This window comes from Nothobranchius furzeri, chromosome 8 (assembly GCF_043380555.1).
Source record: "Nothobranchius furzeri strain GRZ-AD chromosome 8, NfurGRZ-RIMD1, whole genome shotgun sequence".
NCBI classification, from domain to species: Eukaryota; Metazoa; Chordata; class Actinopteri; order Cyprinodontiformes; family Nothobranchiidae; genus Nothobranchius; species Nothobranchius furzeri.
The window spans coordinates 57,380,657-57,398,133 of NC_091748.1; the positions used below are offsets into that span (position 1 = coordinate 57,380,657).

Genomic DNA, 17,477 nt, shown 5'->3' on the forward strand with positions numbered 1-17,477 from the left:
CCTCTAGAGCTGAATAAACTATGGAGAAGGATTTTTTTAACACCTTCAACCTCAATAAGAAAATCGTATTTATCCTAATGCAATAAGTTACACAAAAACCTTCAATAGAAGATTACAGGTTAAATGAGCTGGACAAGGACAGAATAAAAATAGGGAAAACATACTAATTCAATCCCTGCATAGGTGTGACACCCTGTGACTGTTGTTATTACTACAAATAAACAACTATAATCATTTAGATATAATCATTCTTTTTCAATCTTTTTTGTTAAAAATTTAGGCAAAAAAATTGGAATGCAAAAAAACTAAGTTACATTTAGTTAATGAGCCAAATAAAAAAACTGAACTTAAAGATTTTCATACAAAAACACCCTTTAGTGTATTCTTACAGGTTTCTGATTAGCATTGTCAAATGACAAATGCAAAGTTCAAACTTCAAGTTATCATCCATCCATCCATCCATTCATCCTCATTTTCTTCCACTTATCCGGAGTCAAGTCGCGGGGGCAGCAGCCTAACAGTGAGGCCCAGACTTCCCTCTCCCCAGCTACTTGGGCCAGCTCCTCCAGGGAAATCCCAAGGTGATCCCGGGCCAGCTGAGAGACATAGTCCCACCAGCATGTCCTGGGTCTTCCTTTAGGTCGCCTCCCGGTTGGACGTGCCCAGAAAACCTCACCAGGGAGGCGTCCAGGAGGCATTTTAACCAGATGCCCAAGCCACCTCAACTGGCTCCTCTCGATGTGGAGGAGCAGCAGACCTACCCTGAGCCCCTCCGGGATGACCGAGCTTCTCACCCTATCTCTAAGGAAGAGCCCAGACACCCTGCGGAGAAAACTCATTTCAGCTGCTTATATCCACGATCCTGTGCTTTCGGTCTCTACCCAAAGCTTGTGACCATTGCTGAGGGTTGGAAGGTAGATCGACCGGTAAGTCAAGAACTTCGCCTTCTGGCTCTGCTCTCTTTTTACCACGACAGATCGGTACAACGCCCACATCACTGCAGACCACCTAACAATTTCCTGCTCCAGTTTTCCCTCACTCGTGAACAAGACCCTGAGATACTTAAACTCCTCCACTTGGGGCAGAACCTCATCCCTGACCCGGAGAAAGCGTTCTAGCCTTTTCCAGCTCAAGACCATGATCTTGGATTTAATAAAGTAATAAAGTAAAGTACAGCTGCAATAAATATCATGAAACAAGTGAGAACGACTTTGATGGTATTTATTACTGAATCAACCATTAAAAATACAAGTGTGTATTGTGTTGAGCCTTTGTGGCTCCACAAATATTTCTTCTATTTTTGTTTCAATGAATAAAAGGTAACATCAGTGACAGTGTGAATGTATCGTTCCATCTGACTCTGAATAATTAAGAGGAGGCAGCAGCTTGCAGAAGTAATAGGTTTACCAACAACGAGCTTCCCACACCTTAACCATCTTATTAATACTAAAGACATTACATCCAGATGATGCTTTGTTTGCAAGTCCCAAAGATCCCGTTATGGGACAGGGGTTTCTTAGCCTCTGTAGCTCTTTGAACCCACTTCCTGTTGATGTGAAACTTCACCACTGCTCTCTGCTGATCAGAAAGCAGAAGTGCAGGGCAGAAGAAGACAACAATGGCTGTGGGCAGACAAAGCCTTCTCAGCAGAGATCTCACTACCATCTGGCCTTTGACTGTGAACTCAGCGGCCGACTGGCTGTTTACTGTGAAGAGTGACTGTGATAAAAATGGGCAGGGACTCATTTGGCCCAGTTGACAATAAATCAGATGAATGGATTTCAGCTTTTAAAAATTAAAAAATAATCTCACTAGTGATAGAAGTTTCTACACTTTTGCATTTCCATATTTTCTCTGCAAGTGTGAGCACAGACACCAGCATGTGTCAGCTAAACCTAACCCTAACTGCTGCTATAGATTAAGCATAAAGCTAAAAGACATTTCAACAGCAACATTATGCATAGAATTGACAATGTTTAATCATGGTTATCATCAAATTAAATGAGTCTATTTTTAGCAGCTCTCATATCCAAGCTGCTACAGCCTGTACATTCTTGGCACTATACCTCTTCGTCTCGGGTATTGACATCCAGTTTCTGGGAGCTGATGGCCTTTTGGATGTGGTCAATGTTATTTTCTCTGCAGTAGTCAAAAATGTTCTTATCCTCTTCCCTGAAAGCACAAGCGGATAAAAAGAGAGAGAGAAAAAGAGCACAGTCATTTCCTTGGTCATTTACAGTGAACTCATTATGAACTATGGCTCTCTAAAAGGAACGCTCCTGTTGCATCAGGCCTTTATGATGACTTGGCGTTTGTTTTTGTTTTTTTTTTATGTAATGATTAATCAGTCTGACAACATGGCAGAAGACATCGACAGCATTTACATTTATGGCTAAAATAGCATCCAAAATCATTTATTTTAGAAAATAAAACAGATTTTTTTTAATAAAACACAAGTGTATGACCTGAAATGACACTAGTATTCAGACATCCTACATAAACAACAGCTTATATCTTATCTTACCATCTCTCACTAGAACAGCAGCCACACGTGCCACATCCCTCTGGGATGGTGGCACACACACCACACACACGGTGACACCATCCCACCTCTAATTATATATCTGTGTCTCTAATCACCTCCTGGCATTGGGGACAGAGATGAGTGCTGTGGGGGTGTGGTGACGGTGGGAGATGCTGAGTGAGTGCAGGGAGGGGGGCAAAATCTCATTTAGAGCTTTACGCCTTCCCCTTCCTCTTACCCATCCCAGCCATTCAGAATAATTGAATTAGTGCTCTAATGTCTGAAAGAAACCCCACATACCTGACACTTTTACTACTCCAACGCATTCATCCCCAAAGTCAAAGCCCACAGACTGTGAAGGTCCTCTGCTCGGCTGCAGTGGGACCCAAAAGTCCAGATACACACAGCAACTGGCTCCAGGAACAGAAACCGCTGCATAATGTGTCTCCATAAGGATCGACTGTTGAGCTCAGACTGCTTCTTTTGCATGGTGAAGCCAAGATTTGGTAAGAAGAATTATGTTTATGTTGGTTTATGTATTTAGCAGACACTTTTGTCCAAAGCAACTTACAAGTGATAATCGGCATGTTGCCCTTGATGCTAACACCAACAATAACAACAACAACAAGAACAACAACCAATTTCCAGTCAGTTGTAGGTGGCAGTGAGGCAGCATGATGAATCATGGAGAGGAGGGAAAAAGTAGTGGACAGTAGAGAGGGGGGACGGGTGCAGGGAGGGTGCTACTTTAGAAGATGCTCTCTGAAGAGCAGGGTCTTCAGGAGTTCCTTGAAAGTTGAAAAGGAAGCCCCTCTTCTTGTAGTGCTTGGTAGGTTATTCCACATTTGTGGAACGATGCATGAGAAGAGTCTGGATTGTCCTGAGCGTGGTGTAGGCACTGCTAGCCGACGATCCTGTGATGACCGGAGCGGCTGGGCCGAGACGTAAGCCTTTGCAAGAAGATAGATGGGAGCCGTACCATCTCGGACTTTGTATGCTAGTGTTAGCAATTTGAACTTGATGCGTGCAGCTAGCGGTAGCCAGTGGAGCTCAATGAACAGAGGGGTGACGTGTACTCTTTTTGGCTGATTGAAGACCAGACGCGCCACTGCGTTCTAGACCCTTTGAAGAGGTCTCACAGTACAGGCTGGAAGACCAGTTAGAAGGGCATTGCAGTAATCGAGGCGGGAGATGACAGTAGATTGCACAAGGAGCTGGGTGGCATGTTGTGTTAGGTATGGTCTGATCTTTCGTATGTTATACAGCGCAAAGCGGCATGAACGAGCAACAGAGGCAACATGATCTTTAAAGGTCAGGTGTTCATCAATCACAACACCCAGATTTCGAACTGCCTTTGAAGGAGCCAGCGATAGGAAGTCATTCTGGATTGAGATATTGTGTTGTATGGATGGTTTTGCTGGGATGACAAGTAGTTCAGTTTTAGAGAGGTTGAGTTGGAGATGGTGGGATTTCATCCATTTTGATATGTCAGAGAGACAGTTTGATATTCGTGCAGAGATAGTGTGGTCCTCCGGTGGAAATGACAGATAGAGCTGGGTGTCGTCTGCACAGCAGTGGTAGGAGAAGACATTGATCGAATGATCTCACCCAGTGAGGTGGTGTATATGGCAAAGAGAAGAGGTCCTAGTACAGAGCCCTGGGGGACTCCTGTTGCAAGATGGTGCAAGATAGAGGATTGTCCAAGCCAAGATATGCTGAATGATCATTCTGTGAGGTACGATTCAAACCAGGCATGTGCTTTCTCTGTGATGCCCATGCTAGAGAGCGTGGACAAAAGGAAGCCATGGTTGGCAGTGTCAAATGCAGCAGATAAGTCGAGCAAGATAAGCACTGAGGATTTTGCAGTCGCTCTAGCTACTTTTAAGGATTCCGTCAATGCTAACAGAGCAGTTTCAGTGGACAGTTTTGTGAGAGGTATTCTGTGATCTGCTTGAAAGCCACCCTTTCAATGATTTTGGACAGAAAGGGGAGGAGAGAGATAGGTCGGTAGCTCTCCACATGAGTTGGAGGAAGAGATGGGTTTTTTAGCAGCAGTTTAACCTGAGCATGCTTGAGAGAGGTGGGAAATGTACCAGATGTCAGTGAAGCATTGATCACGTGTGACTGCTGCGGCTACTGTAGGAGCAATAGCTTGGAGCAGCTTAGTCGGAATGGGGTTGAGAGGGCATGTAGTAGGGCGGCTGCATGTGAGAAGCTTGGACACACAGTTCTCAGTGAGAGGGGAAAAAGAGGAAAATGAAGCAGTAGGGCTTGAGATGGTTGGGCTAGAAGGAGTTTGTGGTAGCAAATGTTCAGGAGTGGCCAGTTGAGTAAACTGTTTGCTTATAGCTGCCACTTTGTTAGTGAAGAATGAGGCAAAGGTGTCAGCTGATAGATTGTTGGTAGGAGGTGGAGACGGAGGGTTGAGCAGAGTTTTGAATGTCAAAAATAGTTTCTGAGAGTCAGTAGAGCTGAGAATTTTGTCAGTGTAGAAAGCTTTCTTTGCATCAGTGATGCTGGCAGAGAATGAGGACAGTAATTCATGAAATTTCAATTGATCACCAGGATCTTTTGTTTTGCGCCATTTCCGTTCCGCAGCTCTAAGATTGGTGCGTAGAGACCGGAGGGTATCACTTAGCCAAGGGTGCGACTGAGAGAATCTAGCAGGTCTTGTGGCTAAAGGGCACAAGTTGTTAAGACAAGAGCAGAGTGGGGAGCAGAGTGACTCGGTGGCATCATTCACTTCATAAGCAGAGAATGTGCTGGGAGATGGAAGAGTGGAGGCAACAAGAGAGAAGAAGTGGTTGGGTGCCAGATTGCGAAGGTTGCGGTGGAATGAGACTATTGGGGAGGAAGCAGTGAACCTCCCTTGTAGAGTCGTGCTGAAATGGATGAAGTAATGATCGGAAAGATGCAGCGGTGTGACAGAGATTGTGTCTATGGCACAGTTTCTGGTGAAAATGAGGTCAAGTGCTTTTCCAGCTTTGTGAGTTGGAGGGCTTTGTACTAGTTTTAGATCAAATGATGACATTAGTGACAGGAAGCCTGATGAGCTGGGATTGTCCAGGTGAATATTCATGTCTCCAAGGACCATTGTGGGACAGCCGTGCTCAGGAATGGAGGAGAGCAGGGTGTCGAGTTCATCAAGAAAGTCTCCGAGTTGACCTGGCTGGCGAAATATGACAACCAAAAAGAATTTTTTCGGTACAGTTACCTGGATGGCATGGTATTCAAAGGAGTTGTATTTAGTGATGGGTAGCAACTGACTGTACATCCATTTGTTGGAAATTAACATGCCAGTTCCACCACCTCGGCCAGATGCACGAGAAGTGTGGGAGAAAGTATGGTTAACCGAGACAGCAGATGGGGTAGCATTGTCACATGGTTTGATCCAGGTCTCAGTGAGAGCCAGTGCATCGAGTGACAGGTGGTTTGCATATGCGGTAATGAAGTCTACTTTGTTTACAGCTGATTGGCAGTTCCAAAGTCCCATATACAGGTGGGTGTCTTCGGGGGGATTTGGTTTTAGCGAGCGGAGGTTTTGAAGGTTGCGAAAGCGGTTTGCTGTGTGTGGCCTTCCTCTGAAGCCAGTGATCACAGGTATAGGATAATGGCACATTTTACGAGGTATCGATAGAGCAACGTCTGGGTCGAGATTGTTTGCTCTGTGTACCTGCTCTGTGGACACGCACAGGTAGACACGTATGTCTTTACCCCGGAGTGTCTTCACACCGGAGGGGCTGAGACACATGGGCTGACGCTTCAGTTATGCCACCAAACTTATGCTGTGCTACTAGTTGGAAACAGGTGTTCATGCAGCGGCTGATGGCAATGATTGTGACCTAGAGCACCTGATGAGTGTTTTCAGGGAGGGGAGAAACAGCTCGTTCATAGCCCCTGATTGCACTTATTGTTTTCAGATGGCACAAACCAGAACAACTAAACAACAGGATTACCCACAGATGAGTTTCCTTCTCTTTTCCCAATGGAAAATAGAGTTGAAGCTTGAGATGTGAGATTGCAATATCATAACGAGGTGGAATCGGAAATTCAAAACCTCCAACTGCATTTAGACGTGTTTAACTTATAGAATGGGCCAGTGTTTTGGTCAAAGTAATGTAAGAATAAAGAGGAAGAGGTATCAATGCAAATTAGGGATGGACAATATATCGGCATCAATATCGGTATTGGCCGATGTTAGTCATTTTTTAACATATCGGTTAGATAAATAAAACCGAGCCGATATTAACAACCAATTATTTTTCCATCTCGTCTCCATTTGTTTGCCTGTTTCAGAGGGTGAGGGGGGTGATGTTTGTTTATTTGTTTAGTCATGTGAACAGTGAATGAAATCATCTCAAAAGTGTAAATGTGTGTGTATTGTGTACATAATAACGTAAATTCAGCTTTAATAATTTTAATTCAATACAAAATCTGCTAATTTTAAAAAGCATTAATGTCAGTATATCGGTATTGGCAAATATCGGTTATCGGCCACAACACTGATCTTAATAGCGGATATCGGTATCGACCCAAAATTTTCAAATCGGTGCATCACTAATGCAAATATAAATTTAAGTGCTGTACAATTAATCAAAATGTGTCTTTTGTTTATTAATTTTGCTTTCAGCTTCAAATAAATCATTATTAAATGTTTTTGTCATATTCTACTTCATAAGCATTCTCTTATTTCGTCTTGAATGACATGCACCTCCTTCCATGTCCAAAAACAAACAACAACAAAAAAAAAAACACCAATGGCTTGTTGTGGTGTTTTTTAAAGGGCCAAGGAGGACACCATTGTTGAAAACAAATCATAGAAAAGCCAGACTGGAATATGCCAACCTACATGTTGACAAGCCACAACACTTCTGGGAGAATGTCCTATGGACAGATGAGACAAAAAGCAAACTTTTGCCAAGGCACATCAGCTCTATGTTCACAGACTGAAAAATGAAGCATATCAAGAGAAGAACTCGGTCCCTATTGAGTCACAGGAGGCTCTGTTATGTTTTGGTGCTGCTTTGCTGCATCTGGCACAAGGTGTCAGGGTACAATGAAACATCAAATCTATCAAGGGATTCTAGAGAGAAATGTGCTGGCCAGTGCCAGACAGCTTGGTCTCAGTTGCAGGTCATGGGTCTTGCGACAGGATAATGACCCAAAACACACAGCTGGAAAAGGCTCCCATCAAACCTGAGACAACTGGAGCAGTTTGCACACGAGGAGTGGGCCAAAATACCTGCTAAGAGGTGCAGAAGTCTCACTGACAGTTACGGGAATTGTTTAATTGTGGTGATTGCCTCAAAAGATTGTGCAACAAAATATGAAGTTAGAGGTGTTTCCATTTTTGTCCAGGTCTGTTCCATGAGCTTATTTTTTTAAATATTCCTGTTGGAGCATGGTTGAAAAGCAATGTCTGAATTTCATTGGTTAAATTTATTTTATTATCACTTTTGTCAGATTTAAGTTATTTCTGTGACTACTGTGGGTACTAACAATTCTGTCCACATCTGTATCTTACACACCGACTTCCAGCTCAGACATCCGCGCTTCCATAGCAGCTCTTCTCTGCTTTTATAGCAGCACTATCTACCATGCTTTACTTGTGTGTTTTCACCACCAGGATGAAAATTAAGTTTATGTAGTTGGCTGGTGTATAGCAATCACAGTTGTTTGATATAATTACTATCTTAAATAGGCACAAATATTTTTTGGGAATCTAAATTTATTCTATCATCGTCCGGTGATCTACGACGACGATTTATTCTATCATCATCAAACTCATTTGAATTACTAAACAGCTCAACTCTGCTATCTGCTGAATTAAATCTGTAACTGCAGTCTCTGTATAGCAGATCCAAACTTAATACACTTTCCTGTTTGATAGTTGTGATTAATACTGATCAAAACAAAAGTAAATGTGATTTTACTAAGCACGACTAATAAGTATTGCATTATTCTCGACACTGAAATTGTTTCTAGGCAAGGTGATGGATTACACAAAATCAACATTACTGTTTTTCATTCCTAGTCTACAAGGGATTTAAAGTATTTTACAGTGGTCCTGTACAGACTGATCAGCACAGCTGATGCCTCTGAAGAACCATAACCTGCATGGTTAAAAATTCTAAATTTTACCTTTTTCCCCTAAATGTCAAACATTTAGCAAGACACAAAGTTTCATCCATAGTCTCTTCTTTATCAGTATTCTGCACTTTTCTTGCACCTAAACTTTCTCATCTCGCCCACTTATTTTCTTTATTGCGTTTCTCTTCATCCTCTCATCATCTGATGGTGAAATATGAATAACTCATTACGCTTTTATCACAGCGAGGTTATGTATGAGCACATTCATTTACATACTCCTGATTACTGCGGCTATGTTTATTCATGAGACCTAATGCCAGGACACGCCCACTTCCTTGTCTGATGGCCATTGTGACCCCGAGTGTGCCTGATGGGTGGCCACCATCCGTCTCCCTAGGCAACTAATCAATAAGCTGGGTCATCAGTCTTTCTTTGATGGTCAGACACTACTAGCATGAAGGATGCATGACACACATAGATATGAATGATGAGCTAGCACACACACACACACACACACACACACTTAGTAAGTAGTATAGGGTTATATAGAAAAAGCTCAAAATGAAGGAACACACACACACACACACACACACACACACACACACAACCAACAATTGTGCAAGCATGTGGAGAATCCACAAAACTACAAGCTATAAACAAACAACTGATTAATGTTAGACCTATAAACAACATAGCCGCAAAGCATGCTGGGAAGGTCACAGGCTACTCTGTCATCATTGGTGCACCAACGGTTTGTGTTTGTTTGTATTGTTTGTGTGTGTGAGAATGCACACATGTGTGTGTCCAGTCTGGTGTACTGGCAGATATGTCTTTCATCCATCAGGGTCTAACTGGTCATAATGGTGGAGAATACTCATCTACCTGGCCTGAGCTGCACTGATCAACAACACGACCACACCATCCATCAAACAAACACACACACACACACCTACACATTCTCTCATCGCCTTTCCTGTAGGGCCCTGATCAAGGCTCCCAACGAGGCCGAGCTTTGTCAAAGTACAAGCAACCAATGAGACTCCAGAAAACAGCCTTTATGTGGAGGTGGTGATTGAACTCAAAAAGTAGCCTTCAAAACCTCCGATAAAACACATCAGCTCATTAGTTCAGGGGTATTACTAATCAGTCAATACATGTTTCACTCACTCACACACACGCATGCACACACGCACACACACACACACGTCTGTCTTTCTTTCATAGTGAGGACCCTCCATTAACTTCCATTCATTTTTGTGACTCCACCCATACCCCAACCCCAATCTAAAACTTATTTCACACCATACCTCTAACTGGTCTAGTAAGCTTCTAAAAACACTGAGGACCAAAAAAATGTCCTCACTTTGAAATATGTCCTCACATTGTAGGGAAAATGGTCAAAATGGTCATCAGTATGCACACACACACACACACACACACACACACACACACACACACACACACACACACACACACACACACACACACACACCCAAGAGGTTGAGTGAGCAGTGCAATTAAACCCGCCTGGTTAACAGGTGCTTAGCTCTTTAATATGGAGTGTGTTCATACGCGAGAAAGAGAAAATTGAAACGCAGCAGAGCAGTGAGTTTATCACCTCTGGTAAGTTATGCATGGCTACAGATGATAATCGCAGAGATGTATGGCATGAAGTGTATGCTCATATGTGCACAGGTGTGTGTTTGTTCATGTTCATGCCTGGATCCCACACCCCGACCCATGAGGTTATCGCCGCTTTCGGATGTCACCGAGGGGAACATTGTTCTGGGAAGCCTGCTGGATCTTCCGCTCTCTGCCATGCCTGGTTCCCCCCACCCCACCCTGTTTAATTGTGTAATTAGAAAGGGGAGACTCTGGGTGCTTCTCAGCAGGACTGTGCATACTAATCATGTACAGCCATTTAGGAAGAAAACCTGCAGGGTGCACACATCTCATTTTCATCTCCAAAAAAGGCTTCTTCTGCATGGAAATGAAGAATGGGGGGGGGGGGGGGGTGTAAGCTTCAGTAGGTCTGCCAGAAAGGAGCAAATGGAAAATGTTTTCCATTAACATAAATCAGAACTGTGTGATATTTAGAGACCCCAGCTGACTGTTGAATAAAATCAAATACAGCATCAGCAGCAAAACAATGCTAGATTCAGACTGATCTGCCCTAAGCTTCCAGTGACTGGAGCCTCTTTGCCTTCTGGTTCTGGTTCTGGTTCTGGTTCGTGTGTGTGTGTGTGTGTGTGTGTGTGTGTGTGTGTGTGTGTGTGTGTGTGTGTGTGTGTGTGTGTGTGTGTGTGTGTGTGTGCGTGCGTGTGTGCGTGCGTGCGTGCGTAATACCTTATCGTTTCCTCCTCCTGGTAGAGAGAGCTGACTGCTGCACCTCCAAAACCCGTTCGTCTCTCTGCTCCTCGTCTTTCCTGTGAGAACGATTCACTTTTCACCCAGCACAATCCAGTTTTCACACATTTAACATTTACAGATATAAAAGATCAACCAACTGTAGCTGGGACCAGCAGCGTATGACCCCAGCTTTTCTATAGGCCCAGTATAATAGAGCTGGGCCCATCTATTCACCATGAAGAGCCCCACCTGTACCCCCTCACCTACAGCCTGGCATCATGTTAAATCAAAAAGGTGCAATTTTGTAAATAAATACATGAAACCTCTCTTGGGCTTTAGGCTTGACCACCTTCATAATAAATAACCAACACGATGAATGCAAACGGGATTGAACATATTGCCCCTGTGACTCTTGTTAATCTTCTGCTTCTTCTTGGAGCTCCACATTCATACAGCTCAACAAAGACTTTAATACCCAGACCATTCTTTCCTAACCAACCTTGACTCACAAAAGAACCTGCACAAATCTGATTCTAGAAAATGGGGAGAGTACGGCAGGAGAAGCAAAACAACTGTGCGTGCACTTTTGGGACAAACTAATTCACTTCAGAAAGTCTGAATATTCGCTGATGCACTGGCCCTGCTCCTCTGCACCATAATGTAATATAAAGCCAGTGTCTGCTCAACAATTGAGAGGGGGACAGAGGTCAAATTGTGGCTATTATTCTCTCCCCTGCTTCTCTGTCTATGCACTCCGACTTACACCATTTAACTGTGCTTCCAGAAGAATAGCTACTGCCATGCAATGATGCTTTGTTAACACTAATGCAATCAGGCTCTTTTTTAGGCGGGTAGGAGGTATGTGCGTTTGCTAGGCTGCCTCTGTTATTGAGAAACTGTGAGGCAGAGTCAGCAAGTCATTCCCCGCAGAACATCTGAAGAGCATTGTGCCAGGATTTGAAAAGTGGCGGACAGTGACACTATTAAAAAAGAACATGAATGAGAAAGAAGAGCAAAGGAAAGATGGAGGAAATGGTTAATGGGGTCAGAGATGAAAAGAGACAAGAGGAAAAATATGAGTGCAGAGAAACACGATAGTACAATAGTAACAAACTTACTGGGTTCATACTGAATTAGTACATTTTGTGGTTTTCTTGAGTTTTAATAATTTTTCATGCTGCAGTTTAGCCACAACAGGTCCTAATTACGACTCCATTTATTTGCAGTTTACCTTTCTTTGATTCACAATTTGGTCACAAAGCTTTCCCAAAGTTGTCTCACATATTTCACACTTTCTACCAACCAACAGCGACTCTGAGACTGTTAAACTTGTGGCACAATATATCTGAACAAACTCTTGAAATTCCAGCTGCATAAGAGCGTAAATCTGTGGCTCATGAGAGGAAAATGAAAACGTTGATGAATTTTGTCTGTAATCTGTCACAAACAGTCACAAGCCAGTGAGTTGCTGGCTTTAGTTTGCAGAATCTGTAGAAAATCCCAAAGTTGTTTTTCCCCAGTTTAATAAATAAAAAAATGGACATGTAAAGATTATCTTTTTTCTCCTCCGCAGCCATCAGTTTTTTTGATTGTGTTACCTGTTTATATCACATTCCATTAAAACACATCAGTGACCGGTTTAAATTTTTTATATAGAAAATATTTTTATGCCCCCTCACGTAACATCCAACTTTAAAAATGACTCGGAAGTCAAACTCCGGGTAAAGAAATGTGTTTGAGTGTTCCGTCAGCTTCAAGACCTTTGCTGGTTAGGAGTGACTACATTTAACAACACAAACACAACATGAGGTTTTGTGTCAGAGATCCAGAAAATGATTTTAATTAGAGATGCACCAATCCCGGATCTCGCTTGAGCGGTTCGCAGCCGAGTGTGAAGCAGCTGGAATGACAATCAGCTCCTCTAAATCTGAGACCATGGTCTTGAGTCAGAAAACCTCACCTATGGTCACGAGCTTTGGGTAGTGACCAATAAAATTAGATACAAGCAGCCAAAATGAGTTTTCTCCGCAGGGTAGGTGGGCTTTCTCTTAGAGAGAGGGTGTGAAGCTTGGTCATAAGAATAAGAATACCTTTATTAGTCCCTCAGTGGGGAAATTGCAATATTGCAATGGCTCAGGTACTGCAGGATAGCAGCAGTAGCACACAAGATATCGCACAAGAGTACATAATAAGTTAAGATAATTATTGCACATGGTAATGAGAGTAGTAGTTATATTGCACGCGTTTTGAAAAGATTATATTTGCAGTGGAAGGTTACAGATGTATGGCTTCTGTTAGCAGTGACTATTATAGTCTAACAGCAGCAGGGAGGAAAGATCTGTGGTATCTCTCCTTCGTACAGCGAGGGTGGATCAGTCTGTTACTGAAGCTGCTCTCCAGAGCAGACAAGGCATCCTGCAGGGGGTGTGACTCATGGTCCAGGATGGATCTGAGTTTTGCCAGCACCCTCTTGTCCCCCACCTCTCGTACAGAATCCAGAGGACAGCCAAGGACAGAGCTGGACTTCTTTGTCAGCCTGTCCAGCTTCTTTCTCTCCCTCTCTGTGATGCTGCTGCTCCAACACACCACACCACACAGGATTGCTGATGCCACCACAGAGTCGTAGAAGGTCTTCAGGTGTGTCCCCCTCACCCCAAAAGGCCGTAGTCTCCTCAGGAGGTGGAGCCTGCTCTGGCCCTTCCTATACAGTGCATCTGTGTTTTGAGACCAGTCCAGTTCGTTGTTCAGGTGAACACCCAGGTATTTATAGGAGTCCACTCTCTTGATGTCTGTTCCCTGGATGTTCACTGGTGAGGGGACAGCTGGTCGGCGTCTGTGAGGATCCACCACCACCTCCTTTGTTTTCCCTGCTTTATCAGGAGGTGGTTTTACTGGCACCAATCGACAAAGTCCTGCGTTAGTCCTCTGTACTCCACATCGTCGTCCTCGATGATCAGTCTGACAATCGCAGGGTTGTCTGAGAACTTCTGCAGGACACAGCTGTCCATGTTGTGTCTGAAGTCAGAGGTGCAGAGGGTGAAGAGAAATGGAGCCAGGACAGTGCCCTGGGGCACACCCACACTGCAGGTCAGCGGGTCAGACACACAGTCCCGGGCTCTCACAAATTGGGGCTGGTTTGTGAGATAGCTCAGGATCCACTCTGCCAGGTAAGGGTCCAGCCAAGCCCTCTCCAGTTTAGTTTTTAGAATCCCTGGCTGGATGGTGTTAAAAGCACTGGAAAAATCAAAGAACATGATTCTCACAGTGCTGCCAGGTTTCTCTAGGTGGGCCAGAGCACGATGTAGTAGACAAGTGAATGCATCTTCTACTCCAACCCCTGGTTGGTAAGCAAACTGCAGTGGATCCATCGAAGGTCCCACAGTAGACCGGAGGTGTCCCAGGATCCGTCTCTCCAGTGTCTTCATCAGGTGGGATGTGAGAGCCACTGGCCGGTAGCTACTGAGCTCATTAGCTTTTGGTGTCTTTGGCACTAGAACCACACAGGAGGTCTTCCAGAGCTGTGGTACCACCCTCAGCTTGAGGCTCAGGTTGAAGACATGCTCCATAACTCCACTCAGTTCATCTGCGCAGGATTTAAGGAGCCTAGAGCTAATGTTGTCAGGACCAGCAGCTTTTTTTTTTGCTTTGATCTTCATCAGCTCTCTCCTCACCTGGCCTGCTGTAAAGGAGAGGGGTGGGCAGTGCAGCTCTGTACTGGAGAGGGGGCCGAGTCCTGCTGGGGGGTGCATGATGGTCTGAATGGAGGTCTGAATGGAGGAGCCAGAGGTGTGAAGGGCTGTAGCTGTAGGGGGCCGTCCAGGTGTGGAGTTATTTGAATGCAGCTGTGTGGGGGTAGGGGTGGGTGCTTGGTCAAACCTATTGAAATACAGGTTTAGGTTGTTGGCCCACTTCAGGTCCCCCTTCCCCCTGTGAGTGGGGTGTTTTGAAGCCAGAGATGGTTTTTAGGCTTCTCCACACCCTCCACACCCCACTGATGTTTTGTTCCTGTAGCTGCTCCTCCATTTTCCTATTGTAGTTGGCCTTCCCCTCCCTGATCTTCCTCCTCAGCTCCTTCTGAACGGTTCTCAGCTCCTCCTTGTCCCCAGATTTGAAGGCTCTCTTTTTCTCCTTTAAGAGAGTTTTGACGTCGGGGTGATCCATGGTTTGGTGTTCGCGAAGCACCGCACCGTCCTGGAGGGAACAGTGTTCTCAAAACAGAAGTTTATGTAGTTTGTGATGCAATCTGTGATGGCGTTGATGTCCTCCCCATGTGGATCACAGAGTTCTGTCCACACCGTGGTGCTGAAGCAGTCCCTGAGAGCCTCCTCACACTCATCAGTCCACCTCCTCACTATACGTGGGGCCACAGCCTGCCTGTGCCGAATATGCTTCGTTGGTGTTGGCATAAAACAAGTCCAGTATTTTATTGTCTCTGGTGGGACAGGTAACATACTGCGTAAATGTGGGCAGAACAGATGACGGAGAAGCATGGTTGAAATCCCCAGAGATGAGAAAAAGGGCCACAGGAGGGGCTCGGAGTAGACCCGCTGCTGCTCCATATCAAGAGGAGCCAGTTGAGGTGGCTGTGGCATCTAGTTAGGATGCCTCCTGGACGCCTCCCTGGTGAGGTTTTCTGGGCACGTCCAATCGGGAGGAGACCTAAAGGGAGACCCAGGACATGCTGGAGGGACTCTGTCTCTCAGCTGGCCAAGGAACGCCTTAGGATTCCCCCGGAGGAGCTGGCCCAAGTGGGCCATATATATGTATGTTTATTTATTTGGCATATTTATTTTGGGGGGGTATTTTTAGGATGTATTTACCTCAAAGTTGAGACCGTAAAGAATGTAAGAAATCAAGAAGAAGAAGAAAATATAATTTCTATAGCGCCTCTCAAGATAAAAATCACGAGGCGCTTCACAAAAACAAAAAAAATATTAAAATATAAAAAAGCATTTAGAAAATGTTTAAAATATATTTAAAATGAGCAAAAATAGGCAATTGGGACTTAAAAGAAAAAATGTTAAGAAAGAGAGAGAGTGAATAGGAAAGAGGGAAATCAGTGGATCCTGAGGAAGGTGGAATAGGTGGGGAGAGCAGAATAAAGAGAGAGTGGTGAAGAAGGTCATACAAAATCGAGCTTGAACAAGTGAGTCTTCAGCTGCTTTTTAAAGGAGTTCACTGAGTCCACTGATCTCAGACTCAGGGGGAGAGAGTTCCAGAGTCTGGGGGCCACAGCAGCAAATGATCTGTCACCTTTGGTCTTTAGCCTGGTGCTGCACAACCAGTAGGCTTTGATCACTGGACCTCAGGGACCTGCTGGGGGTGTAGGGACTAAGAAGATCACCAATGTAAGATGGTGCTTGTCCATGTAAGGCCCTATAGACCAGAACCAGGATCTTGAAACGAACCCTGAAGTTGACTGGCAGCCAGTGAAGCTGGAGGAGAAGCGAGGTGATGTGGGTGTCAACTATGTAACACTGACATCTAGTGGCCCCATCTCTGTTAAACATCCATCTACTTCAGCAGAGGGTAATGAAGTGATACAGCAAACCCAAATTTAAATTAGATTAAATTACAAAGAGAGAATTATTTATTTATCAATGGTTCATAAGATCAATAATAGAACAGCATGTGTTTCAGACAAAGTGATTTAATTAAAATAATTATCCTCACATTGTTAAATCAGGTAGGCTTAAGGAAAATACTAAAAAGGTCATCAAACCTCTTGGTTCTATTCTTAAAACATTTTACTTCTCAAATATCTTTGAGGATTTGAACTATTTGGAATTTATTTCTTTTTTAAAACAAATTTCAGAAAAACGTTTGAATGAGCAGCTCTGGTTCTACCTTTGTGGTGCCTTCTGGGTCTAACACATTGACACAGGTAATGTACTCTCGCATCGCTTGCTCAGCGTCCATGTCTCCAAGCTGCTTCCAGGCTAGCCTGTGGTGAAATCACAAACTCCATCACAATCCTGTTCAACAGTCAAGGGTGTGAGGCTTCATCTGGACCGAGATTTTCTTAAAAGGTCCATTAAAAGGTCAGGAAACTTTCACAATACAATAAAACCAATGATTGGAAAAGTAAAGGTCCTGCCAAAGAAAATCTGAATATAATGGTACATTTTAAGAAAGACTTTTACTTGTTACACCGTTTTATGATTGCATTTCAGGTAAAAGTATCTGGGTACATTTGTGGGTATAAGTCCTTTAAAAGACAACAGGCTAAAATATGACTAAATACTCTCTTCATTTTCACATGTGAGGGAATTATTTTCCCTTTTGTATGCACATGCTACTAATTTAATTTAAAAAATACATAAACTAGAAACTAATTCCTATATTTCAACGAGGCCAGCGAGTTTAAACAACATACCATTTTCTCTGCCCTTCAAAATCAAAGAAACCAGGTTTTGGGGTGTTGCACTTCCCTACTTTGACCTGAAAACAAAACACACACATAATTAATCTGGTTGCTGTCCCATCTGAACCTGGATCACTGTTATAAACATGT

General features: G+C 43.8%; 1 protein-coding gene across 1 annotated transcript in view; it reads right to left on the reverse strand.

Moving 5' to 3' along the window:
- acbd6 (acyl-CoA binding domain containing 6) overlaps positions 1 to 17,477 on the reverse strand; it is a 54,720-nt gene that overhangs the window by 36,627 nt on the left and 616 nt on the right. The window contains exons 2-5 of the mRNA XM_015971316.3: positions 17,340 to 17,404; positions 16,811 to 16,907; positions 10,961 to 11,040; positions 2,067 to 2,172 (exon numbers count right to left, since the gene is read on the reverse strand). Coding sequence (XP_015826802.1) covers positions 2,067 to 2,172; positions 10,961 to 11,040; positions 16,811 to 16,907; positions 17,340 to 17,404 — 348 coding nt within the window. The remainder of the gene's footprint in view (positions 1 to 2,066; positions 2,173 to 10,960; positions 11,041 to 16,810; positions 16,908 to 17,339; positions 17,405 to 17,477) is intronic.